Below are 26,587 nucleotides of genomic sequence, written 5' to 3' on the forward strand. Positions count from 1 at the left end.
GTTCCAGAGGCTCAGAAAGAACATGCAGCAGTACTCAGGAACAGGAGTTGTGGAAAGTGCTGCAGGTCGAGAACTATCAGAAGTAAGTTTGGTTGCCAAAGCACAGCCAGACATAAAGAAGAAATTAGACAAAACAGAGGACTGGAGTGGTAAAGACTTGAGTGAATTACTGAGGGAAGCTCAGAAGGTTTGTGTTAGGAGAGATTATGAGAAAAAACAGAGAATGAGAAAGTGGTGGCTGGTGCAGATGAAGTAATAAAGGGGCAACCTGGAAATGGGCTTGGGAGAGGAAGAGGAGTAGCAGAGAGAAGCCTTCAGCCTCCTGTTAGGAGACCCCAGGGACAAAGACGGGGGACGACCCCTTGGCAGACAGGTCCCAGCAAGTGCTTCTGCTATGGAACACTGTGGGACACTTCAAAAGAGAAAGCCCACCATCGCAGGGGGAGGGTGAAACCTTCCAGTGCCGATGCTGCACTGCCCTTGTTGCTTTCCCCAGCTTTTTGGGTGAGTCGCCTCCAATTATTTTCATGTTTGGCACAGGAAGTGAAGCTGCTTGTAAAACTCTGGCCAAGTGCTGCAGCCTTTGAGTAAGGGAGGGCTTTAGCCACTTGAGCTGGGTTTCTTTTAGGGTTTTTAGGAGGGTGCTTCTTCCTCACCTGGAGCTATGAATTCACCTGAGCAGCCTTGCAGATCATGTTTTTTTTTTTTTTTTTTCTGGGTTTACTCCAGTGACTTTAATACTCTGCCATCCAGCCAGCGCCTCAGCATGACCCTGTATTGGTGTAGCCTGGATTTTTTTTTTTTTCCTCACGAATCCTGGTAATATTTTGCTATTCCTTTGCTTTTGTTCAGAAGGCAAGGCACAGTTGATACACTTCGTTTACTAGTAGAAATGTCATGGACTTCTACAACATTTTTTTCTCTTTGGTTTGGATCAACCTAATAAATTTAACAGTTCTGATGGTTCTTGGTTTTCCTTTTTCCCACCATGGTTTCCTGCTCTCAACCTTTCACAATCCTGTTGTGTTTCCTTTATAGCTCTAGCAGTGGCACCTTGGCAGCGAGCCTGAGAGGTGGCAGCTCTCTGGCCCACATGGTGTGTCACCTAATTAGGGTGAGAAAAATTTCACCCTCAAATCTTCATGGGAATTCTGTATGTAAATAGGACTGGAAAGTTCTCTGTTTTCTGTTTTCCCGTTGTTCTATCATTAATTTTTTGCTCCAGCAACATACTTATTTGTTATTGTGTTACTCCATTAGATCCTATCTGTCAGACTCTGCCTGAACCCCACATTACTTAAGTTATTTTTACTCCTGGCCCTTGCCCCTTTCAGTATACCCCAAAGTCATGTTTGGATTGCTGCTTGTTGTTTTCCTTATTAAACAGTGTTTTCCTTTCAGGTTGCACCAAGGTGCGCCTGTCCTTCTTCATAATTAACCACTGCAGGTCTTACCCGACTCTTTAGAGATTGCAGACAGTGCTGGGAACTGTGGTAAGTAGAGCTAAGAATTCTGGCAGTGTTTTGGTATTTCTCTTTTCAGACAGAATGTAGTGTATGTAGAAATTTATCCTCCATCAAGATACGGCTTCAAGGGTGTATTACAAGCTCTGGATTCTCAAATACTCTGTTAAGCAGGATTTAAAGTGCTGTCAAGGCTGAAGACACTTTTTGTCAGAGGAGGAATCAGTTTTGGGAAAGTCAGAGATCACAGAAAACCTTCAGCTTCTGTTCTTTGCTTATGTTTCATCTCAATTCTTGTTTCTCTAACCTTAAATTTTACTGTGAAATTCAGCTATCACAAAGAGAGGAAACCTCCTCCTAAAAAAAAAAAAAAACCAAACAAATAAAAAACAGGTTTTGAAATCTGCCTACTTAGAAAGTACTTGGTTTTGCTACATTTTCCTTTATGTTATAGATAAACCCAGCGGGAGTGTATTTGTCAGGGCTTCATTTTCAGGCCATAATTGAGATACACTCCAAATTCCTGAATTAGGTGGAATGGGCGCCTGATAGGGTGGCAATGCTGCAAAATTTCACGTAGTTTTCTCCTCCCCTGTAGGCAGGGAAGGACACTGCAGGGGCTGTTCACGTTGATGGTGCTCGGGAGGCAGGAGGGCCAGTGGCCCCTGGGCTGTCCCAGCCTGGTGTGGCAGCAGGAGCAGGGCAGTGACTGTCCCTGTGCTGGGGGACCACCTCCAGGGCTGTGTCCGCTTCTGAGCCCCTCACAACAGGGAACTGAGGGGCTGGAGCTTGTCCCAGACGGGAACAAAGCTGGGCAAGCATCTGGAGCACCAAGAGCAGCTGAAGGAGCTGGTCACAGCCTGGATTCCCCAACTTCAGAGGCCTTTCCCAAACGAATTCACTCCGTGAACACAAATCACGTCAAGCAAGACATTCTTCAAGTCCCTGTAAACAGAGATCTGCACAAGGTGCCCGACGGCTTATTAAGGGTGCTGCCTTGAGCCTGAGCTTTAAAAGTACGACGTAGTTCAGCCCCACACCCCCACAGGTTCCAGCTCACGCCGCCAACGTGGCACTGCCGCTTTCCCGCCCCCGCCGCCGTCATTATATGCGTGCGGAGCGAACCAAGCTGAGGACGGGGGCGTCCCCCTTCCCCAGGCGCCGTTGGATCCGGCCGTGAGCAACGTGGCATGGCGCGGCGGCGGCGGCGCGGAGCATGCTGGGAGTTGTAGTCCGAGGCAGCGCTGGCCGCGGCCTCCTTTCCTGCATCTCTCGGACGGGAAAGGCTGGGAAGAGACAGCACGGGACCGGGGGATCGGGCCCGGTGAGGGCGCTTTTGGCGGCGGGAGGAGGCGTCGCGTTGTCACCCGCCGTAGCGAGGAGGAGCGGGCGGAGGGTTGGGCTGGGCCGGGCGGTGGCGGGGCCCGGCGCGGCGGCGGGAGGCGCGGGGCTCGCCCCTCGTGTTCTGACCCGGCGCGTCCTTGCGGGGCCACAGCGGCTCCTGCGCTCACAGCGCCGCCGGCACCGCGGCCCAGGCTCGCTGCGAGGTGAGGGTCGGGGAGCGCGGAATTCCCGATGCGATTTATCCCGGTGTTCGCCGGGTCCGTCCCCGCTGCTGTCCCGCTCCTGCCGGGGCCGGGTTTCCTCCTGCCTCGGGCACCGGATTCCAGCCCTGCTGCCAGCAACGGGAGTGCTGGTCCTGGTAAAATCCCCGCGGTTTTATCCCCATCCTCGGGAATCTCTTAATACCGGATAAATATGGTGCTTCAAGAATTTTATTGCTTTATTGTAGTGTTTCTAGAGGCATAATTTGCTTTTTAAGTGATTTATTTGGTTTTATTATCATCGCGTGAAAAAAAAAAAATCTCATTATTTCTTTTGGAAGAACACCTCTGAAAGTCCTGGAGCTGTTGCATCACATCCTGGGATATCCATTCCCTGGGAAAAGGATGGGTGCAGATTGTTGGAACGGGCTGGGTCTGGCTGTGTCTCTGGTGGTGTTATTTCATGTTATTTCATGGATTGTTTTGCATTTCAAGATCAGTGTTTCTCCCTGTGAGGCCATCACTGGTGTGTGGTGTTAGTGAGGGGTTTTGTGACACTGAAATATTCAATATCAAAGGGAGGAGGGAGGGGGTGTGTGGTCTGCTGCAAGTCCTGAGAGTTGGCAATGGCATGAAAATGTGTGAAATGAAATAATTGGATTTTTATTGATTCTGATAAGGTCAGGCAGCCTTGGAAAAACGGGACTTGCTGGGATCAGGGTGTCTATGGACTCTGCCTGCACTGGTGGCAAGGGAAGGCCACCAGCCCTTCTGTCCTGCCTGCTGTTCCCAGCTCTCCTGCTCTGCCTTAGCTCTACACACCCTGCTGAAAAGGCTGGTTTGGTGTTGCTTTTTGGGGTTTTTCTTAAGATGCAAAGGTTATGCAGGTGTTGCAGTTAGCATAATTTAAGTGATGAATGTAGAGTCACAGAATGCTTTGAGTCAAACCTTCAGGGGGCTTAAAGATCATTTTGTTCCACCCCCTGCCATGTCAGGGACACCTTCCACTGTCCCAGGCTGCTCCAAGCCCCAGTGTCCAGCCTGGCTTTGGGCACTGCCAGGGATCCAGGGGCAGCCACAGCTTCTCTGGGCACCCTGTGCCAGGGCCTGCCCACCCTCCCAGTCAAGGATTTCTTCCTAATATCTGACCTAAACCTACTCTATTTTACTTTGAGTATTTTTCACTACTGATAATTCATTAAATCAGATTGTGCATTAAGCTACACTGCGAAACATGTAAACTACCACACTGTGCATTTATTTCATTTGTGGATTCTCTAGCTCATGTCACATATTTGAAGTGCCCACGTTAACTTGGAGGAAGCACAACTTAAACTGAGCCCCAGCATAAGAAGTGCACAGTACTGTTTACCTGGTGCAATCAGCGTCATTGTGAATGGGAAGAAAGTTGACTTAGCTTCAGTTTCCTACTATAAAGCCTCCATCATGAAAACTTACTGCCACCTCAGTTTCACCTCACACACAGGTGCATTGTTTGAGGTATGACATCAGTTAAGAGCCCAAAAGTCTCAGAAAACAGGTATAGGAGGGTTCAGGGGAGTTTGTTTGTTGGGTTTTTGTGTTGTTTTTTTCTCCTCTCCTGATTACCTCTCTTTAAGACTTTGGACTTTGGAACAAGTTATTCAACACCAGGTGATTAAACTGATGCTCTCTCTGTGCACTTTCTTTGGCTTCATTGAGATTTCGTGTGTCCTTTGGGACCTGCCTGCATTTTCCAGACCAGAGGCTGAAGGAAGTTTTATCCTGTAGTGCTCTGCCTTTCTAAAGTGGAAAAAAACCCCCAAAAAACCCCAAACAAACCCAAACAAAAAAAATGAGAGTCTTTTCAGATGAAAGTTTTAAATACACTCAGGGTCCCCTTCTGGTTTGGTTTCATTTTTTGAAAAGTGTTGCCATTTGTTTGGTGTTAGCTGCACTTTATTCTAATAGACACTTGTCAGCGTGTGCTTGGAAACGAGCAGTGTCTACAGCAAAACTTAATTAAAAGTTATGCCTACTGTGTTTAAAGTAAAAAAGTGTAGTGGCATTTCAATTAAGCGTTCCAGCTTAGTGGTTGTGTTTCATTTTAGGCTCTATTTAGAGAGCAGTTTCCCCTCTTAGTGTGCTTAAATATATTGTAGTTCCTTTTTGTGGGTTCCTGGGTTGGGGTTTTTGTTTGGTTTTTGTTTGTTTGGGGTTTTTGCTTTTTTTATTAGCAGGAGTGCCTGCTGAAATAGAAGAAGGCATCAATTAAAGATGAAAATATACGTCATTATAAAATCTGAAGTATAGCTGATTCTAGATAATGTGTTTTTATCCACATGATGTTTGCTAATCTCCATTTGGAGGTAATCTTACTAGCTGTGAATTTCTTGTCTTTTTGAGTAATGAACTGAAGAATGTTTTTGAAGTGTGGTCAAGTTGTTAAGATTATTGCAAAATATCAGCACAAATGAAATTACTTTCTATTAAACTAAAGTGAAAAGATGAATAATTTGTCAGGTAACCTTTCTAGTCTCTAAATCAAATTATTTACTTCCTGCTTTTAGCACAAGCCCTGTTAAAAATTTCAGTCAGAGTTTTAGCCCGGTTTTCCATTCAATATACACAGCCTAATTCCCTAGTTTGGGAATTACATTAATGGCTGAGATTTGGTGTTATCCATTAGGATGAAGTTCAGCTGGTGACAAACAGCAAAAATAATTCTAGAGACAGAGTTTGTGGGTGTACAGTATTTTCTTTGTGTAATATGAGGGATTTAGTATCATCCCTATGTGTCTTCATTGTACTGAAAAGGAGATTTTTTTTTAACCAAATAATTGATCAAACAAAATTCATGCTTCTACTTCCTAAAGGATTTGATGTAAGGATGACTGATGACTGGAAATACGTTTGCTCTCAATTTCTCTTTTCCATATCCCTTCTTTTTTATTTCCTTATAAAAACAAACCAGGATTTTTTCCTAGCGAGACGTGGCATTATCAAATTTGCAGTTTCTGGTCACGAATCACTAGATGGCAGTACTGGTTTTGTTTTCACCCAATTGCATGTGCTTCACTTTCCCTGTCTCTCGGTTTCTGCTTTGCCTCTTCAGTTTAGTAAATCAAAATGTCCTGGTTTGCAAGAAGGCACAAAAGTCACTTCCTTAAGAAGTTAGGCTGAGTTTCCAGGTGCTCCCTGTTGCAAATTATGTGTTCGTGGCTTGGATTATGAAGAGTTATTACTACAGCTTTTGGGTTTTTTCTCAAATCACTGAAAAGACAGCCCAGTTCTGCACCCAGGAGTCATTAAGGAGTTGTAGGCTGATCCTACTGGGAAACTTTTTCCGGGCATATCCCCTGAGGGAAGCTGGGAGCCCCCACTGGAATCTTTGTTGGGGACAGAACACTGCCAGTGGGTTTCTTGGGTCCTTTATCCAGGTTTTCTCCTTCCACCCATTCCTCACACACAACTGGTTTTGCATAGTCCAGTTATGTTCATAAATATCCTGTAGGCTCATTTTAATAATCTGTGATGCTGGATTATTTTGACACTGTGAGTTATTAGTTCATTTAGTTACCCATTGTACTGTCTGCTTTTCTTTTACCTATTCACATGCTTGGTATTTACCCTTAATTTTTTTTTTTCTTTTAATTATTTACTTTTTTCATAATGCAGTACCTGCAAACCACAACTGGATCATGCTGAAAAATCACTGTACAGAAAGCTGTTTGCAGGCTCCATGTTAGTCAAGACACTGTTTAAGTCAGTTCTGTGTGGGATTTTTATCATATTTCAGCAACTGGCTCGATTTTTTCCACATTTGGGATTACTGTTTCTGTTCTTAATCTTTCTTACTGCAAAGTTAATAGCAAGAAACAGCTTCAGAGTTATTTGTATTTATACTAATTCCTGATTTTCCAGATGTGAGGTGGCTTTCTGGGGGCTTGCCCCTTCTCCTTCCCCTCAGCACCACCACTGTAATAGTTTTGGAAACTTTGAAAAATCCTTGTACAGAGTTTTTGGAAAGCTGCTCTGTGGAACTTTACCAGACGTTCTCCATGGCCACAGAATTTATTTGAAGTAGTAATCACCTCTCACCAGCTTATAATCATGGCATTAGGTGAAATCAAGCAGCAGATTGGAAAGGCCTTGAAAAAAATGTTTCTAGGGTTTTGGTCAGTGAATACTTTAATTGCACAATGGAAAATTCTTCCCTGCTTTGCTGTGTATAATGGAAGAATAACTTAAGAAGTACCTCTGTGCGGAGGAATGTAAACTCCTGCAGATTGATTAAAAGACAAAAATCTGAAATTGCAAATTCTTCCCCTTAGTAAAGTTCAGTGGAAGACTCTGCATTTCTTTTTTATGGGATGATGAGATGTACTTTGGAATGACAGTGTGTTCCCCACCAGACACTTACTGACCCTTTCATCCCATCTGAAGAGAAGCCTTTAAGTGAACTAGAGATGCTCAGGACCCAAAATCCATCTCTTGTAAGAATTTCTTGAAGAGTGCTCAACATAAGCCACATTTACTTGCTTTCCATGGCTGGGCTGAAGCATTTGATCCTGAATCATGTAATGCAAATCATACTGATTTCTCAGAGGCTCTGTGGCTTCTGCTGTGTGATTCTGATGCTTTCATTTGTTTTTTAAACTCTTAGGGCACTTGTCAAGACTGACATCGATGTCCTGCTGTCAGGATTTTTCAGTTTGGTACTACCAGTAATTTTTCCTTCATTTTAAACTAAGAGTTGTGTATACCTTTAAAAACCATGAGAGAATGAGGAATTTTTATTTTTGTTTTTTAAACAGAGGAAAGCCCCTTGCATTTTTGTAAGTGGAGCTCTTTTTTATATACATGTGAGTACTTATATTCGACATATTATCTAAGCCTTTTCCTCTGTGGATTCTGAAAGGGAATAAGCTGGCAGTCCTCAATAGCTACTGATGTAATGGATATGGTGAAAAATGTTTTGATCCTATCTATTTCTTATATGTGTAATTCCTTTTTACAAGAGTTGTATTTTAGTAAAAAATGCTACCTCAGGGAGTGGTACAGGTAGTTTACCAGACTTGTGAGGAAGTGGGACGTTTTTAAGCTGCTGCTGCACTGAAGCATGAAAATCCCCTGGTGTTCATGAAAATCTTAATTTTCCCACTTCACTTCTTCTAAGACCTTTTACATGAATTGAATATTGTTAAATAAGTATATAGGTTAATGTTTTTAGAAATAGTGTATTTTAAAGATTTATTCAAATATGTCAAAAGATTCTTCTGGCCTTCAAAATAAAAAGCAAAGCCTTCAATTACTTCCACTTCTGTTAACATCACCAGAGAAGTGTGGTATATGGATTTTACAGGAATTGGCTATACTGGAAAACTTGGTGTAAATTAATGTCAGTATAATTTTAATCCTGTTGGAAATAACAGGTCCTGGTCTGCATTACTGCAGTTCAACAATGCAGCAGAATTCAACCCTCTGGCTAAAGTTTTCTTGCATTGGGATATGTATGGGCTTTGTGATGTGTAATTACTCCTCTGTTATTACTCTTCTGAGTACCACCACTAGGTATATTTTAGAAGCAATAGCAGGGCAGGCACAGTAAGATTTTTAGAAAGAGTCTTGAAGTTTGAGGTATGACCACAGTGCTAAAAATGAAGGGAAATACAGGTGACGGGGGATATACTGTGTAATTTTGTACTTGAGCTTTTTGGTTGTGTGTTTTTTTTTTTGTTGTTGTTGTTGTTTTTTTTTTTTTTTTTTTTTTTTTTTTTTTTTTTTTTCCCTGGAGTTGGCATTTGAATTACCTGCTCTTTTCAGGAATATAAATAACTGAGTTGTGGCCTTTGCATTCTTATTTAAAATCTTTTCCTTTGTTTCTCAAGATAATATATATATATATTTTATTTTATTTTCCCTCAGAGCTTTTTGTAGCTGAAGGAAGATGATGGAAGAGAGTGGGATAGAGACAACTCCACCTGGCACACCCCCTCCAAGCACAGCAGGGGAGGCTGCTGCTGCTGCTACACCTGTGACATTAGGTACAGAAACCTTTATTCATGTCTTTTGAAGCACTACAAAACCAGTCGCAATCAGCATAATTGCAGTTCTCTTCTCCAGGCTAATTGGAAGGATTTAAATTGTTTCTTAGTCATGGAAGTGGGCTCCTTATCTGTAATGCATCTGATATCACACAGAATATTTTAAACATGTCTTTTATTCTTGAGACTGTTTTAGGAAGTGATGTGGATGCACTTGTGTTTTTGAAGGATGCAGGGCCAGGGAAATAATACCTTCCACTACAGTCTACAGTTAGATGAGCAGCATAGAAGGGAGTTGAAACAGATTTACAGTCCTCTAGGGGATAGTGGTAAAACTGAATAATCACTTGTGCTTTAATACGGATAGAATTCCATAATGGTCTGGGTGGGAAAGGACCTTAAAGATCATTTTGTTCCACCCTGTGCCATGGGCAGGGACACCTTCCACTGTCCCAGGCTGCTCCAAGCCCCAGTGTCCAGCCTGGCCTTGGGCACTGCCAGGGATCCAGGGGCAGCCACAGCTTCTCTGGGCACCCTGTGCCAGGGCCTGCCCACCCTCACAGGGAAGAATTCTTCCTTATATCTGACCTAAATCTGCCCTTATCCAGTTTAAAGCCACTCCCCCTGTCTTGTCACTCCACCTCCTTATAAAAAGTCCCCTCCAGATCTCTTGTAGCCCCTTTAGGTACTGCAGGGTGCTCTGAGGTGTCACTTATGGGTGGTAATCAGAGCACTTTTTCTGATTTTTTCAAGATTCTGAACACCGTATTTGAATACCAGATACTGAATTTTTTGGCCCATTGTGGTATTGTTCAGTCAGACTTGTGCAGTCTCTCTTGTCAAATGCTAAAGGAAGAATCTACTGAGAAGATCTGCCCACAACATAAAATGAGTTCTATAATAAGAGCATTTTTAAAAAATTAAAACTGTGGAAATGTAACCTCTGATGGAGCGGTTGCTTCAATTAGGATAAAAATAGATTCTGGAGTAGGTTTGCAGAAGTGTTACCACACATGAAATGTACTCACTGTCTCATTCATACACAAACAAAGAAACCAGAGCTAGGAGTGCATGAAGTGCTACAGGATGTCATCAATAAAGTTAATTTTATAAAAATGGTTTTTGAATAATACATTTTTTGGCAGAATTTTCTAATATGGCACAGAGGTTTGCTGGCCACCAGTGGCAAGGTCTGTACAAGAGTTGTTGGAATTAATGTGGATGTGATCTTTATTTCCAACAAAAGGTCTCAGATTTGCTGGTATTTTCTGTGGTGACAAGAAGCTGTCAGGAGTGTAGTACCTAGCTGATATTTTCAAAAAATATGCACTCATAATTTGTCCCATCCAGGTAAAGGTGACATTTCAACAAGGAGCGTGATAAGGGAGTACTTTTGTAAGGAAAGTCACGTTTTTGAGAAAACATTTCCAAAACCGATATTTGGAAATAACTTCCACCATCATTCATTCCTGCAGCTAAAACCAATGCAAGTGTTGTGTAAAAACTGTCAGATCTGTAGACATCAACTCAGAAAGAGAATTTCCTGACCTGTATATGCATCTTCCAGACAGTTTCTCTGGGATTTGAACACACTTGTTAAAAGCACAGAAATGCAGGTCGTTCATCTTGCAGGGGCAATTGATAGACAACAGGGAAGATAAAGATTTTCCAGCTGAATTTCAAGGAAAACTTTGGCATGGTTTATGGATGGGAGTGGAAAATGAATAGCATGGTACAGCAAACACAGCTAAGGATCCTCCATGTGGATCTCTGTGAGATGGTCTTTCCAGCCATTAAACCCAAGCATCAGAATAGTCTGAATGTAGAACCAGACCTTTAAATTCCTGCATCATGAGGTGTTAAACCAAGATGCAAAAATTACTGAGGTTTCTTCAGTTGCTCAGCTCACCCTAAAAAGTTATTATCAATGATTGTAATATATAGTTTGTTAACTATTATTAATGAAGTATATTATTATATTGATAGTATATTATGAAAATAATTTCCAGTGGAAAGAGAAAATGTTTTGTACTCTTAAGAATTTTTTTTTTTTTTTAATTAGTCTTTATCTCATAATTTTTATTTTTTTGTAATATATATAACATACTGGTACAGTGGTGCATGTAAACAATATATAGATAAATTTTACATGGGGAAATGGATGCTCAATTTTATTTTTTTACTCCTGGGTGTGTTGTGACCAAGGTTGGAGACCATGGCATTAGTGTGATTTGCATATCATTTGACGATGGTGTTTGGGCTGAGGCCAGTGAGATGCTTAAGCTGGTTTAGCATGTTACTGCCATCAAAAATGGCAATTTCTGTTTTTCTGACTTAATTTCCTGTCTAAATTTGGTTATAGACAGGAAAATTGGCTTATGCAAGGATCAGCTGAGACAGGGAGAGCAGAGGGGTCATGAAGATGAGTGCCAGAGAAGAGAGGGCTGCCTTACGTTCAGTCCATTTTACAAGTGCCACACCTCTGAAACAACTCCCACCCTCCTGGATAGCAGGAGTGTGTGTTTTATTCCTGAAGACAAGCACTTCCTGCATCATCAGTTGATGCAGCAGTCGGGAATAACAGAGCTGGACAGAAATTTCTGAGACAGGTTTTAGCTGCTGTAAACTCAGTAGTCAAATGCTGGCTTGTCTATTTAGGCTAATGACAAGTAGGGTGATGCAGGAAGAGATTGTCTTAGAAGATACTGTCACCAAGGACTAAGTGCCATTGGTGCTGAAAACTCAAGCAGAAGTTTCAAATTCACTTTGAATGAAAAATTACCCTGACTGGTTCAAAAATTATTTGTGAAATGTCTGAACAATTATATAACCAAATCTCTGACATTAAGACTTCTAAAATTCTTTTTTCTCTCCCTTTCCTCCCCCCCCCCCCTTATTTTTGTAGCTTTGTCCAGCCCTCTTGCCACTCCAAGCATGCCATCTTCTCCTGCCTACTCACCGCCCTTGCCAGCTGGAGTGTCCCCAGTTCCTCCTGCCATGACAACCTCGGCCTCTCTTCCACTTGTGCCTTCTGCAACCGTTTCTACAATTGCACCACCCCAAAGCCCTGTCCCACCTCCTGCTGCCCCTGCAGCTTTCAGCACCCCTGTGTCCCAGTTCTCTGCTCCTCCTCCACTGAGCTCTGCTGCTGGCCCTGCTCTTCCTGCACCTCCCACTGGTCCCCCCATTTCAGGGTTTTCCATGTCTTCCACCTACGATATCACCAGAGGTCACGCTGGCCGAGCACCTCAGAGCCCACTGATGCCTTCATTTTCTGCACCTCCCGTCACAGGTAACTCTTTGGTTATTTGCTTTCCTGTTTGTGGGACAGGATGGGGGAATCTCCTGCACAGCTGCTTTCTTCTTCTGGGTATATACTTCATTATCCTTTCAGAAGAAGGGATAACAGCCTTTAAAATACACTCATGGTCCCAGACAGAGTCAACTTTAAGTTCTGCTGGCATTCAGGTTCACAGAAAAATCTTTGTTTCAGAATTTTTATTTTGTTACCAGCAAAGCCCAGCTGAACAGCTTTGCTTCAGCTCAGAGAGCCACCTTCAACCATTGTATTTCCCCAGAATGTCAATCGCAGGCTGCAAACTCATAATTTTCTCTGTTTTATTTGGAAAAATCTGTCTCTTAACAAGCTGTCTGTCACATGACACCAGCTTCTGTTTTCTTGTTTGCAGCCACTAAATTGCACTGGGATAGCTAAAAATACATGCCTTCCATGCAGGCAGTTGCTGTGGTTGCTGAACTGATGTCATTTTCAGCTTGTGGAATGGAAACTTGGTTCTTCAGCTGCAGTTGGGCCAAGCTTTTATTATTACTGATGATATCTCTTTTAAGTAGTCTGTATTAGGAAAGTGTCTGAAGAGAGCTATCAGTTTGCAGTGTAAAATAAAAATAACTCCATTAAGGCTAGAGTTGGAAAATCTATTAAAATAAGCTTGAGTAATGGGGCAAAGGGTCCCACTTTATTTTTCTAGTGTTTTAGTTTCTTTTGTTTTTCTTTAAAGTATGTAATGCTTCCTGCTTTTTCTGCTATTATTGATTTTCAGCACTTGGTGTTATAAAATTTCCTTTTCCTATTGTATGAGAATGTTCCTATATCTTTTTTCAGAGACTAACACCTATCCCTCTCTTTACTGAGAGTTTATTATGAAAATTTGGATACAATAAAAAGAACAGCTTTTAAATTAGCATGATAAGAAAAATAATAATTGTTTAACTTTGTACGTAATATGCAGGCAGTCTCAATTTTGTTAACATGTGGTTGCATTCAATAAATCTACTAGACTTAAACAAGCAGAATTGTTCTTGGGCCTTCAAGAAGTGAGCTGAATTAGTCTGGAATTGTTCTATTCTTCCTGCTGTTTTCCTGTTAAACAATTGCATCTTGCTTCTAGATAACAAATTAAACACTTGTGTTTTATTTTTCCTCTTACAGGTGTTTTGGCAGATCCCATTGTTCAACAGGCAAATTTCTCATCATCTTTGTCACCTGGGACTGGTTCTGCAATCACTTTTCCTGAGGAGCATGAAGATCCCAGAGTATCTACTGCCCAGGGTGGAGCACCTGCTGGAGGACTTTGGGGGTTTATAAAGGTATGGAGTTTGTCTGTTATCTTCATGTTATCTTCTTTATAACATGCCTGTTATCTTCAATTTGTACTGACTATAGGAAGACATTTTACACTCTTTAAGTGCATGCTACTGTAAATCATGTATTTTTTCCAGTCTCATGTGCAAGGTGGCTCTTTTCAATAGTGGTGTTTGCTGAAACTATGCTTTTACTTTTTCTCTGTAGAAGAGAGGGCACTGTACAAATGCAGGTGTTCCAGATTAATTTTTTTTCCTGTAACAGGAACTTGTGATAGAACCTGTTATATATGGATAGATTCTTAAACGAGATGAAATTCTAGAACCCTTTCAGACCTGAAAGGTATTTTTTACTTCACAAAGACTGTATGCAGAAAAAGCTAAGTCTGTTTTACTTTACCTGAATGCTTTGTGTATCCCATTTATAACTTCCTAATTAACTGAATCTGATTCCTGTGGGAATGCTTGTCCTGTAACAATCAAATTATATTTTGTCTTTTTTCAAGGACAGACAAACTACATGTTTTTTTAATCATAAAGAAATGTCTAAGGTACTTTGTAAGATTTAGCAGATTTTAGCAGATGGGTCTGCTGGAAGGCATGGAATGTATAGTGCAGAACACAGAATACTGCTTGTGATGCTATCTAACCAGACAGAGGAAATAAGCAGCAACATCAACTAGAAGAATTTCATTAGCCTGTAATCTTTCTGCAAGAGACGCTACATTTAAGTAGCATCATGAAGATTGTGGCAAGAAGATCTGAGGGCTGTACATCAACACTGAGCTGTCTTCAAGAGCAGCACCTCATTCTGTCCCATCTCACACTGAATGTGAAGGAAGAATAGATTATTGTCCCAGTGCACTGGAAGTATTTTGGTTTTCAATCCCTTTGTAACTTGGTCACAAAGTATGACTTGGCAGACCGAGCCCTCCATTACTCCAGTGATACGATCTTAAAGAGGAGGATTAATTCTCCATCAGTACAGTGGGAGCAGGGTGGTCTTGCTGCCCTTTTCAGGGAGAAATGTCTTCTCATGATTATAAAAACATATTGTCTTTCTTCCTTTAAGCAATAATGTTTTCCTTTTAGTCGTGATATTCCTCCTAATATTTGCAGTAGGTGGCAGTGTTCCAGGAGAGAACATTTTACTTGTAACATGATTCTGTAGGCCTTTTTAGTGTACTAGAGCTCTCAATTGCAAATTAATTGAAAAGCCCAGCTCATCCACATTTTAGTGCTGTCACTAGGATCCAGAAGGTGTCCTGTTTCTTTTCATGGAAGAGGTCTGTATTACTGACTCCAGTAATAAAGACTGTGGTTGAAGTATCAAGCATTCCATGTGCTCTGTGTATTCAGTAACCACTTCTTGAGAATTTCTTAAGTGAAAGATTGAATAATTATAATTATACTGAAATAATAATTATACTGAAACAGTCAAGTCTGTGATGTATGTAAACCCACATCAGTGTCTGTGCTTTTTAAAGATGAGCCAGAATCTGGAGCATAAACTGGTAATTTTTACAGAAATGGATCCTCAAGTTCCTGTTGAAGAGCTCACAGAGTAGTTGCCACAGTTATCTTTATTTCTGTTGTTGACGTAATTTGATACAAGCTCTCTCCTCTCCTATCCCTCTCATAGACCTTCCTTTCAGATTTCCTTCAGGCTCAGTAATACTGGAAACTAAGACAATCTAAAGTTGATAAATTAATGGTATGGAATCAAATAGGACTGCTTCAGTTTCTTCAATCATTCAAAGATGCCTGAGCAGTCCTTCTGCAGTTCCAAGAGTTATTTCCAGATAATTGTTGCAATGGATTATTTCACCCTATTTGTGCTATGCCGATGAACATGTAAAGGCATCTTCCACAGATAGAAGCAGTCTCAGTGTTCAGGAACCACCTGTATAATGACTTCATGTTAGTTAGGCAGCCAGGATGCTAACTGGAGAAGCACTGCCTCGCTTTGCAAGATGATGGCGCTGTTTCTGCATTAATGAGGAAGGTAGTATTTAAACTTGAGGCTGTAACAGAAAAGCCATGGACTGATGGTCACATCCTGCAGTGTTTGTGCTGGGTAATATGCACAGCAGATGTTACAGAGCAGCTTAATTTTGGTTGCTTTTATTTTTAACTGTAACATTTTGAATTTCTTGAGGGAAAAAAATAACATCCCAGAAAATAATATAGAAATTTATTTGCTTAAATTTAGGGTGTAGCTGAGAATCCCATGGTGAAGTCTGTTCTTGATAAAACCAAGCATTCAGTGGAGACCATGATCACAACGCTGGATCCTGGCATGGTTCCATATATCAGTAAGTGTTCATGATAAACCATCCAGTACTGCTTGTAAATGCTAGAGAAGCTACTGCAATAGCACATTTCTTTTACACTTGAAGTGTAAAAGCATTTCAGTTACAGCTTGAAAATTAATAGGAAAGAAAAGCTTTGTGTTACTCAGCATTTATAATTCTACTTAAGGGCACTGCATGTCACATGCAGCTGACCTGAGAGTAAAAGAAGGAAATAAGTAGCACCATTTGTCCAGAGAGTTGGTTTGGTTTTGGTTTGGCATAATTTTTTTTTTTCCCCTAGCAGCCTGATAAGGAGCCTTCCCTCCTAGGCCAGTACCAACTTTGCTCTGCCTATGAAAAGAGCTGATCAGGAAACAGCTAAGACTGAGAAGAAACCATTAAAATGATTTTTTTTATTATTTTGTTTTTGTGAGATTTTGTTTTTTTCCAGTTGAACCTATTAGGTGACCCAGCTAACTACTGCTGCACTTTTGTTCTAGTGCAGAGGACAGGGTAAGATGACCTAATTATTAAGTAGTAGTTCATTTTATTACATTTAAGGGAAAATTTCCCAGCAGCTGTCTAGTGAGGATGAGACCAGCCAGCAGTGCCTTCTAAAGGTCTATGAGAAGAGTCACAGGGTGCGGTGCAAAGCTACGGTAAATGTTGGTTTTGCACAATTTGGCAAAGGGTATTTAAAGTTTCTCTTGCAGTCTTTTTGACTGTCCCTTTTTAGAAACAGGATCTGTTGGTATCCTGGATAGTTTGACTCAATGTTTATAGACAGAGCAACTATATCTGGAGGAGGAAGTAATTCTAATAAAATGCTTTGTTTGTAGGATTTAGGTTAAGTAAACTAAGTCAATGGTTACCTCAAAGCTCTCTAAAGTCCTGTGTAAAAGGGAAGGATCTGTATATATCTTGGCCATTAATTTACTGCATTGGTTTTGTAGTTGCAGATTGTGAAAATGGGGCAAAAGTTTGTAAACTTAGCCTTGCACTTCCTTATTGAAATGTATTCTACACAAATCGTGTCCTCAACAACAGTGCCACTTCTCTCTGCTCTCCCTCCATTACTGCAATGCCAAAGGAATTTCATGTTCCTAATGCCAAAACCTGAAATTACCAAAGCTTCTGGATGAGATGGTTGAAATATTTATTTTTTTCCCCTTATCTGAGCAAATAGTATTTCTGTAATCTCTTTCTTGAAAAGAGCTGAACTGTTTCCATTGGCACATTGTGAAAATGTCATCAGTGCTGCATTCCTGGAACAGACGATTTCTCTTTAGACAGGAAATGGTCACCTCATAAGCATAAACAACAGTACTTTTACAATAGCAGACAACAGGGAATATTAAATTAAATATGGAACTGTCATTTTAGTTTATAATGCACAAGGTAAATGAAATTTCACATTCAGGTGTCAGAGCTTAACTTGATGTAACAATTCTGCCTCTCAGTTTGCCAGAGTGCATTTAGTTCTTTCATTTTAGGTTTCCATTCTACTAGATTTTGTCACAAATTGTTTATTTTAACCCATGTAATATCTTTGTTTTGGTTCTGTAGTATTTCTGATGAAAAAAGATACACTTTTGATATTTGATGATATGTAATATGGAAGAATATATTCTGTATTCTGCAACCAAACATGAGGCACAGTTGCCATTCTTAAAATTGTTAGGCAGTAATTTACTAGATATGTTATGGATTAGCTTTTAGTTTCATTAAAAGCTTTTTAACAGTATTTTTGCTCCTAAGCAGTCAGGCAAGGCTAACCTCAGTAAAAGCCTGGAGTCAATTTTAAGCACTTGTTTAATTATGTTAAATCAGTTTATATCAAGAAGGAATCAGTGAAAACAGATACTCTGAATTGTTTTTAGTCCAGTAGTTGCACAGGGTTTAAAACAACTGCTCCAAGTTCAGTGATCTGTATGCCTAATTCCATTCAGCAAAGCAATTGACAAATAAAAATGATAAAAAATTACCCTAAACCCCCAAATTAGTAGGTTTTACTACTGTTCTAGCCTATCTGGTGATTATTCATAAAAATTAGATGATTCCTGCAACTGAGGTCTGCTGAGTAATACAAGCCAAAACATTAATTGGTTTTTTCATTAACAAAGTTTTGGGTTTACCCTTTTCAGTGGGGGAACTTTTCTTGAATCAGGATAAATACTGCAAACTCTATAAGCTCGTGCGGTTGATGCAGTTTTCTTAGGCAGCCTTCTCTGATGTCATAATCCACATTTGAGACAAGATTCAGCTGTTCTTGAGAACTGGGATGGGTTTTCTGGTGTGTTTATACACAATAAAAGTGATCCAGCTGTGATAGACAGATGTGAGGTGTGATTGAGTTGTCTTTAGTCATTTTGGATTTCTTTTAATTCATGAATTGTTCTATTTCATTCTGAAAAAGTTATGTGAAAGTTCTGCTTCTTTGTAGAGATGGAACCCTATGGAAAATGTTTAGAACAGTGTACAAGTTCCACAGATACTTAATACCTAAAAAGAGTCATACGCTTATATCGAGGTTCACATTCCAAGGACAACTAAAAAGTAATGAGAGCCTTTCTTTTAAATCTGTGTAATTTGGCAACTGTTCACTGGATTTTATGACCTGCATCAGCATTCTTGATGCCATTCATAAGAGTTTGCAATATTCCTTGCTGCTTCACAGAACAACAGAACATCCTTGGAAATGGATATTTTGAGTTATTTTCCTAAATCTCTGTGAATTCTCACGTTAAATGTTGTACGATTTGTATGAGTTGTATGATTTTTTTTGGGTGCTGAACCTGAAAATAGGTGAGTTCCTGCTGCGTCTTTCATCCTTGTATCCCTTAGTTAGTCATCTGAGTTTCAGTTCCTAAGTTAAATGACTTCTGCTTCATGGAAGAGCTATTGTCCAGTGCATAAAAAAGCAAAAAGCAAATGGAGAAGGTGTAGAACTGTATTTGAACTATCCAGCAGTGGGAGGGAGGAATATTCCACACGTGGATGTATTTTTTACAGATCATTTTACAAAATTATTTTGCAGGAACTGGGGGAGAGCTGGACATAGTGGTTACTTCTAATAAAGAGGTGAAAGTTGCAGCAATTCGGGATGCCTTTCAGGAAGTCTTTGGGATGGCTGTTGTCACTGGAGAGGCTGCACAGTCCAACATTGCACCCCAGCCTGTGGGCTATGCTGCTGGCTTAAAAGTAAGTTGATATATAGTAGTAACAAACAGAAATTCATCCAGAAGGATCTCATTTTCTGTAAAGTGAAGGTCAGTTTTTGGGATAGGTAAACATTTTCTTTGGGGTTTTTTTTGCCTTTTTTGTTGTTGTTTGGCTTATTGGGTTTTTTTTGTTTGTTTGTTTGGTTTATTGTTTTGTTTTTGTTTGTTTGTTGTTTGGTTTGTTTGCTTTGCTCTGTTACGTTTTTGGGGAGTTTTGGAGTGGGTTTTTTTTGCTTGGTTTTGTTATTTTGAAGAGTTTAGGGGTTTAGGGTTTTTTGTCTTTTTTTTTTTCCTCAGTTTGAATCATTAGATCAGTCTAAAGCTCTCTGCTTGAAATATTTTTGAGGTTTTCTGCAAAGACATTCACAGGAAATGAAGAGTATTTATGTCAGTGTATTATGCCATTTATGTCAATTTCCTTACACTGTCATTGATTGCCATCACATCTTCCATATATTGTGCTGTTACTGTGGTTTTAAAGTATATTAGGCATTTTTTTGAATAGTATGTTACCATGTTGGAAATCTTAGAAATTAAAAGAGATTCTCTGGCAGTGATTTTTTCTCCCTACTAATTCTGTAGATCAAAGACAGTTTGATCAACACTTGATCTTCTTGAACACATCTGTGTTCTCTCAAAAAATAAGAATTCACTGTGCAACCTTGCAAACTACTGTGCCACCCCAGAGGAAGGCTTAGCAAAGGTTGTTTCACCAGTTTGGCCAATAACTGAAAATCCAGAAAACAGCTGTTGCGTATTCTTTTTGCTAAATACAAAGAAAAATTCATGAAAAGGGAAGCCTTTCCCCCTAACTGTTGTGGCAGTGTTTGAAGAGGAGTAAAGCCTGTCCTCATAGCAGTGTATTTATTATCTGATGCAATTTTATATTGATATAAAGCAGAATAATGTGCATCTTCCTTTACTTATTTAGCTCTTGCACTGTATTGTATATTTCTGTTACAACTTCAGAGGGATAACAGTTTTCAAGGGAATAATTCCTATGTGTTGAATATGAACCACAACGTATGGATTCTTTCCCTTGCTATTAAAGTTGGTCCAAAGCTCTTAATAGACTCTAAACCCAAAAAGCCTTAAGTTGTAAAAATGTCAAAGTAACACAAATATACACTGGTGCTTTAACTGATAGTTAAAACTCTCCCAGGTTAGGAATTCTTTGCATACTACCTTGAATGTTTTTCATGGAACATAAAAAACCTAAAAATATTTAATTAGCTTTATCATAGGTGGTGTTACTGTTTGGGATTCCTGGCCATTCACTAGTTCAGGTTGTTGGTTTTTTTCCCTATTGAGTCTTTTGAAAAGTGTGTTCAGGGTTCCTTTGGGATTGATCTGCAAGCATTGCACTAAGCTGTGGCTCAGAATGTTGTCTAACAGCTTGTGTTGCCCCTCAGGGAGCCCAGGAGAGGATAGACAGCCTGCGCCGCACGGGAGTCATCCACGAGAAGCAGCCTGCTGTGTCAGTGGAAAACTTCATTGAGGAGCTGCTTCCTGACAAGTGAGAACCTTCAGTTCATTCCAGAGGGGTGGGGACACGTTGGGAATATTCCTTGTTGACTCAAAGCCTTTGTAAGGTGCTGGACAGGGGAGGAGAGGGTTAAACAGACGAGAGGATTTGTCTGAAGTATTTTGGCAGGCTTGGTTTTGGTGATGATGTTCAGCTTACAGTCCAGGCATCTTGAGACCTTAATATCAAAAAATCCTTGTCAGGTTTTTGTAGATTCACAATGTGAAAACACAGTGAAGTGATGTGAACTGAAAAAACTAAGGAGCTGTAAAATTTGGAATTTGGCTAACAGTTTGTGGACTGTTATGTGCATCCTGCCTTCTCTCTCTGAAATTGTATCAGAAGAGATATTGGGAGATATTCTGGCCTTTAGAATTATATGGTTTTATCAAATAATGTATTTTCTGCTTTCCTTTCATTGAGAATGTACTTACTGCATCTAACTTGCACTGCCCAGACATATAAATGGTATTTCAAAATAAATTGCAACTTGATTTTGTAACATGTTGTTTGACAGCAGTTCTCAAAGCAGCTTTATAATTAAATTCCAAAACATTAGGGACAATGCTGTGTTTTTCTTAATGCAAACTGAAATAGTTTTCTTCTACTGGTTGCCATGCTTGTGCATGTCCAAAGGAGAGGAGTTTCAAGGACTCATCCACCACTACCCATAACATATGTCATAGTTACTCCTCTGAAAAGTCAGTAAAACATCTAAATCAGACTAGATGGAAGTAAATACTAAACAAAAATTAAAACTCTTCCTATTTCTATTTGCTTTAGAAAATTTCTCATTCATATTGCACTAAAAATACTAAATGTAAAAATAGAGCAAAACAAGAGTACTTGTCAAAATAAATAAATAAAAGCCCATCACATGCATAGAAGACAAGAAAATACCGCTAACTTCACTATTGGTTGGAAGCAAGTTATATTGAACCACCAGGCTTTCTCAGCAGTCTTTAATAGCTGCCAGTCAAAGCATTCCAGTGCTCTATTCTCTGCTGCAAAGATGATGGAAATGCTTCTTCCTGTCTGGCTCCACTAAACTGTTACCATGACGCTTATGTGGCCCAGACAGGCAAAAATATTTCTCTGAATGAATCGTTTAAATGATTGTTAGAGCATTAGATTTTGCAAAAAATCTTCTGAATGTAGAATGGGAACGATAAATAGACAGTTTCCCTAAAAATTGTTAGGGAAGGTTATTTGAATGAAAAATGTTCTTTGAAAGGTTGAATTAAAACTGCAGCAGAATAACTGTGGCCAAGGGATTATGTCTACCTGCACACCTGCCCCTCCAGCTTTCTTTTTTCCTTCGATTTGCAAGTTTCATGTAATTTGTATTTCTGTGTTATTTTATGTATTTTACATGCATACACATGCACTGTTATGAGAGATAGATGGATAGATGAAATAAAAAAACTTGCACCTCACTGCAGGTGGTTTGACATTGGATGTCTGATAATTGAGGATCCAATTCATGGAATTCATCTGGAAGCATTCACTCAAGCAACACCAGTGCCTTTACAATATGTTCAGCAGGTGAGTTTCCAGTTTTCTTACCAATGAATAGCTTAGACATAAAGACTGAAGCTTTAATTTTAGTTATGATATCAGTTCTTACTAGAAGTTACTACACTTAAATATTTTCATTTATGAAATGAAGATACAAAATATTTTTGCATCATGTTTATGAATTAATCTTTAGACATTCATAGTAAAGTTTTTCTTAGTCAGCAATCTCATTCTGCAATATCTGTCACTTTGGAACACAACTTTCACTCTCCTATATAAGAAGAAATACTAACCAAGCAGATAGCATGCTGTACTTTCTGAAAACTCATTCCTGAAAACAAAAGATTCCCATTTTTCAGATTAATACTTGGACTTGAGTCCCCTATAAACACACAGAGTCCCACCTAAAAGATAAGGCTGATTTCAAATGTGCTATTCTGACAAGGATGTAAAATTCTGAAGTCAAAATATTTAAATCTTGGAAATACTGTGGTTCATTTGATGGGAAATAATGGGATGAACTGCACTAGTGTGCAGTTCTGAAATACCACCAGAAGAAGATTTCATGAGCTGGTTTGTTTTCCTTTGGGCACAGACTGGGAATTACTCCAATCACACTGCATGCTGCATGACAGCAGATATCAGTCATGCTTTAGTTAACTCTAGCCTGAAAATTCTTTTAAAATAAATGTTTCTGTGAAGAATTTATAACCAAAATTGTTTGGGGTTTGATCCTCAGATGTTGTTTTGGGTGAGCAAATAGTAACGTTGGGGCTTTTTTCAGTAGCACCAATTCAATAAAGTAAACATTTGTGGTTTTAGTTCTTATTTTCTTGAGTTCTTAAAGCTTTGAAAAGTTGATGAGTAGCAAAAGGAGTAATATGGCTCTATCTCTCTGATTTTACAAAATGCATTCCAAAAACCATGGAGTAAGACAGAAAAAATCCTTGAAGGCCTCTTGCCAACCTAAACTGTTCTGCATATTTTAAAAAACTTATATGCTGTTATTGTTGCAAGACAGTAGTTTTAGGAAGGCTGGAACACACACATGAACTTGATCTGCACTGGACACAGACTAACCCAAACTAAAAGCTGTATGAAGAAGTATACCCAGGATGAGCATCAGACCAGAGAAATGCCATGGTATTTCCACCTGTGTTCCCCTTCTGGTTTCAGTTACAGACCAGGGGAAGGGCTACAGATGTCATTTATTTGGACTTCTATAAAGTCTTGGACATGCTTCCCCGGTGTGAATGGGAGATGGATTTGATGGGTGGACTATTCAGGGGATAAGGAATTGATTGGATGGTCATGGTCAATGGCTCAGTGTCCTGATAGACATCAGTGACCGGTGGGATCCCTCAGGGGAACCATATTTGGACCAGTGTGGTTTAGTATCTTCACTAATGACACAGACAGAGGGATCAAGGCACCCTCAGCAGGTTTGCAGGTGACACCAAACCGAGGGTGCAGTGGCACATCCAAGAGGTGGGGCCATCCACAGGGACATGGACAAGATTGAGAAATTGATCTGTGGGAATCTCGTGAGGTTTAACAAGGCAAGTGCTGGTGCTGCCCCTGAGAGTAGCTGCAGGATCAGTCCAGGTTGGGGATGAATGGATACTGTATAAGTATTTTACATATTTTTACAATATTTTACTTTTTTTTAATATACATTTATATAATATTTTTTTATTGATTCCATCTGTTGGCTGTTTTAGAAAACAAAACTCCTTTGTGTTAATAGCAGTATGTCTTCACTCTCTTAAATATTCTGTTTTACTTTATACTCTTCAGATGTTGCTTGGATCATGATACATAGAAATCCAAAAATTGGCTAGGCAAATTATGGGGCAGGCTGAAATTTGATTCCGACATCCTTTAATTTGCCACATAGGTCTGTTGATACAAGAATGATTCCTTGCAAAAGTTGGTTAAAGCTGAAGCCAGAAGCAAATGTACTAATTCCCAACTGTTTCAGTAATCACTTGTCACACCTTTACACACAGGCCAAGAGTCTCACCCCTCAGGACTACAGCCTGAGGTGGTCAGGGCTGCTGGTGACGGTGGGCGAGGTGCTGGAGAAGAGCGTGCTGAACGTGAACAGGACGGACTGGCACGCCGTGTTCACCGGCATGTCCCGCCGGCAGATGATCTACAGTGCGGCCAAGGCCCTGGCAGGGATGTACAAACAGCACCTGCCACCCAGGACCGTGTGACAGCAGTGACGCCCTCACACCAGGAATGCTGGGTTTGATTCTAGGATTGGAGTAAGCCGTGCGTTCCCATTCTCAGCAACACAAATTTATAATTTTAACTCTAAACTATTTCTACTTCTTGAGAAGTGAAGGTGATTCCCGGGAGTGGAAATGGGCAATTTCAGTTTTTAGCTAATGTGTGATTTCCAGTATGATTAATAAAACAAACATGTATTTATGACTGGTACAGCAGCATTGCAGTTTTATAACTGGAATGTCCTGTGGTGTGACACCTTACCAGGCATTTGCTGAGATCGTTAGTATTCTTTCTAAAGGGGATATTTGTTTAGCTATTTCTATTATATTAGTAATATAAACATGTTGACAGCATAACATGTATGTTATATATGCATTTCAATCCAGAGAGACTACCTTCTGTATTACATGTGGGTTTTGGGGCATGTGTTTAGGGGATACTTAACACCTCATTGTGTTGGTGTCTGTATATAGTTCTCAGGAGAGATGCCAAGTAGTCTCCACAGCATATAACAATGAGCTGCTGAAGAAGAGCACAAATCCATGCCCTGTTAGTTGAAGTCATTGCTAAATAATTCCTAATTCCCATTTTCTACGCTGCATCTTACAGCTTTTTATGTTACAGTAATTAAATTTGTTGCCAGCTGAAGAACCACAGACAAAATTTCAAGTCACTTCAATGGGTTTTAGATCAGGTCCTGTACTCTTCCCACATGGAATCATCTCAGCAGTTTCAATAACGTGATTTACTCCAGTGCTTCCAGACTTCATCTGTTATATGTAATTATGTGATTTTTTCTATGTAGTTACAGTTGTCAGTAATTTGATTATGGAAAATGGTGATGTGTGTATCACTTGCTTTGCTATTTTGCCTGCCCCATAATTTTCTAAACATTTGTAAGTCTAAAAGCTTTCATGATGTCATGAGTTCACTGTTTCTCATGTAAGTTTTCAGTAGTGTCTGATTTTTTTTGTGGCTATAAATATCCTCCATCCATGCTCACACAATCTTAAATCTTTACTTTGAAATATGGAAGTAATTGTGAAGAAAATATTTTGGTAATAATACTTTTTTAAGAAACAAAGAATAAACAAATACTTTTTGTTTGCCTTAAAGAAGCAGTTTTTCAGCTTATATGGCTTTACCTTTCTTAGATGCTTTCCAAGAACATTTTGTATACAATATACTGTTGAACCAGCTCATATTTGTACCCAGTGGAAGCCTATTTCCATGTAATATATTTGGCCTTAATTGGCTTACTCTGTAAAGCAGTTGAATAAATGTTTTCCCTGGAGAATTGCATCTATTTTAAAGGCTTGGTTTTTATTACAGACGGTGAACATCTTTATTGAAATTGTATTTGCATGGTCAGTTTGCAGATTTGTCACATACTAAACAAGCAAACAAAATCCAGCTCTCAATCTTAAGGTCCCTCATTGAGACTGCTTCTTTCTGTGTTAAATCAAAAGAGTCATACAGGGAGTTTTCTTTGTCATTATACAGTAAAGGCATCTGTGATTTACTGTAATTTCAGTTTGCAGTGTATAGTAAGTTGAATGCTGCTGTTCCATCCCCTGCTTGCAACATGAGGACAACAAAGGAGGACAAAATGAAGTCGTCAGTAGGTTTAGGTGCTTGGCATGACTTAAAATTAAAAACAGAAAGGAACAACTCTTTTCCTTCTCCCTTTCCTGGCCCTGGTCTTCACTTTTTAAGAGGTGAGAGGACTAGAGGAAGACAATGTGGTCAAGTGAAATGTTTTTTTTCTGGCCTAGTGAAGATGTCATTTATTTTTGACAGCTCCCAGAAGAATTAAAATGGTGTTGCTTGCAACTACCAATTAATTCTTTCCCTCTGGGGATCATTATTTGCTTGTGTTTTGAAAAATAACATCCTCACATGAACATCACGAGCTCAGCTTCTTCCCTGAGAGGCCAAGGGAAGGAAAAATGTCTGGACTATGATCTGGGAGGCTAAAAAGTTGGAGCAGTCGCAAATTGCTTCCTGAATGGAGGCTCACTTCTTCTCTCCCTGCTTCACTCTCAGAACTAGTCTTAAAGGCACAGAACTCAATGTACAACACACAGAGAACAGACAATTGGGGATACAAGTATCATAAAGTCACCCTAGGACAGAGGCCTTGCTCAGGGTCTGAGTTA

The 26,587-nt window shown here is 39.9% G+C and overlaps 1 protein-coding gene across 2 annotated transcripts; it reads left to right on the plus strand.

Annotated features, from left to right (window-relative positions):
* Positions 1–2,681: 2,681 nt before the first annotated feature.
* PRRC1 (proline rich coiled-coil 1) lies at positions 2,682–25,724 on the plus strand. 2 transcript variants are annotated; one of them, XM_083882928.1, is made up of 9 exons: positions 2,682–2,787; positions 8,915–9,033; positions 11,939–12,325; positions 13,484–13,641; positions 15,848–15,950; positions 18,967–19,130; positions 20,563–20,666; positions 22,118–22,220; positions 24,203–25,724. In XM_083882928.1, exons 2-9 carry the CDS (start codon positions 8,937–8,939, stop codon positions 24,410–24,412), a joined length of 1,326 nt encoding a protein of 441 aa, XP_083739054.1. In that variant the 5' UTR covers positions 2,682–2,787; positions 8,915–8,936; the 3' UTR covers positions 24,413–25,724. The 2 variants fall into 2 exon arrangements, with proteins under 2 accessions (XP_083739054.1, XP_083739055.1); XM_083882929.1 differs by lacking the exon at positions 2,682–2,787 and adding an exon at positions 2,956–3,010.
* Positions 25,725–26,587: the final 863 nt, after the last annotated feature.

Source organism: Zosterops lateralis, assembly GCF_965231275.1.
Source record: "Zosterops lateralis genome assembly, chromosome: Z".
Classification (NCBI taxonomy): Eukaryota; Metazoa; Chordata; class Aves; order Passeriformes; family Zosteropidae; genus Zosterops; species Zosterops lateralis.

Excerpts from the sequence above, each read along its gene's own strand:
- PRRC1 (XM_083882928.1), top strand. The coding sequence starts at position 8,937 with ATGATGGAAGAGAGTGGGATAGAGACAACTCCACCTGGCACACCCCCT. Across the intron at positions 15,951-18,966 it reads TGGCATGGTTCCATATATCA|GAACTGGGGGAGAGCTGGAC; the intron begins GTAAGTGTTCAT and ends ATTATTTTGCAG. Across the intron at positions 19,131-20,562 it reads GCTATGCTGCTGGCTTAAAA|GGAGCCCAGGAGAGGATAGA; the intron begins GTAAGTTGATAT and ends GTTGCCCCTCAG.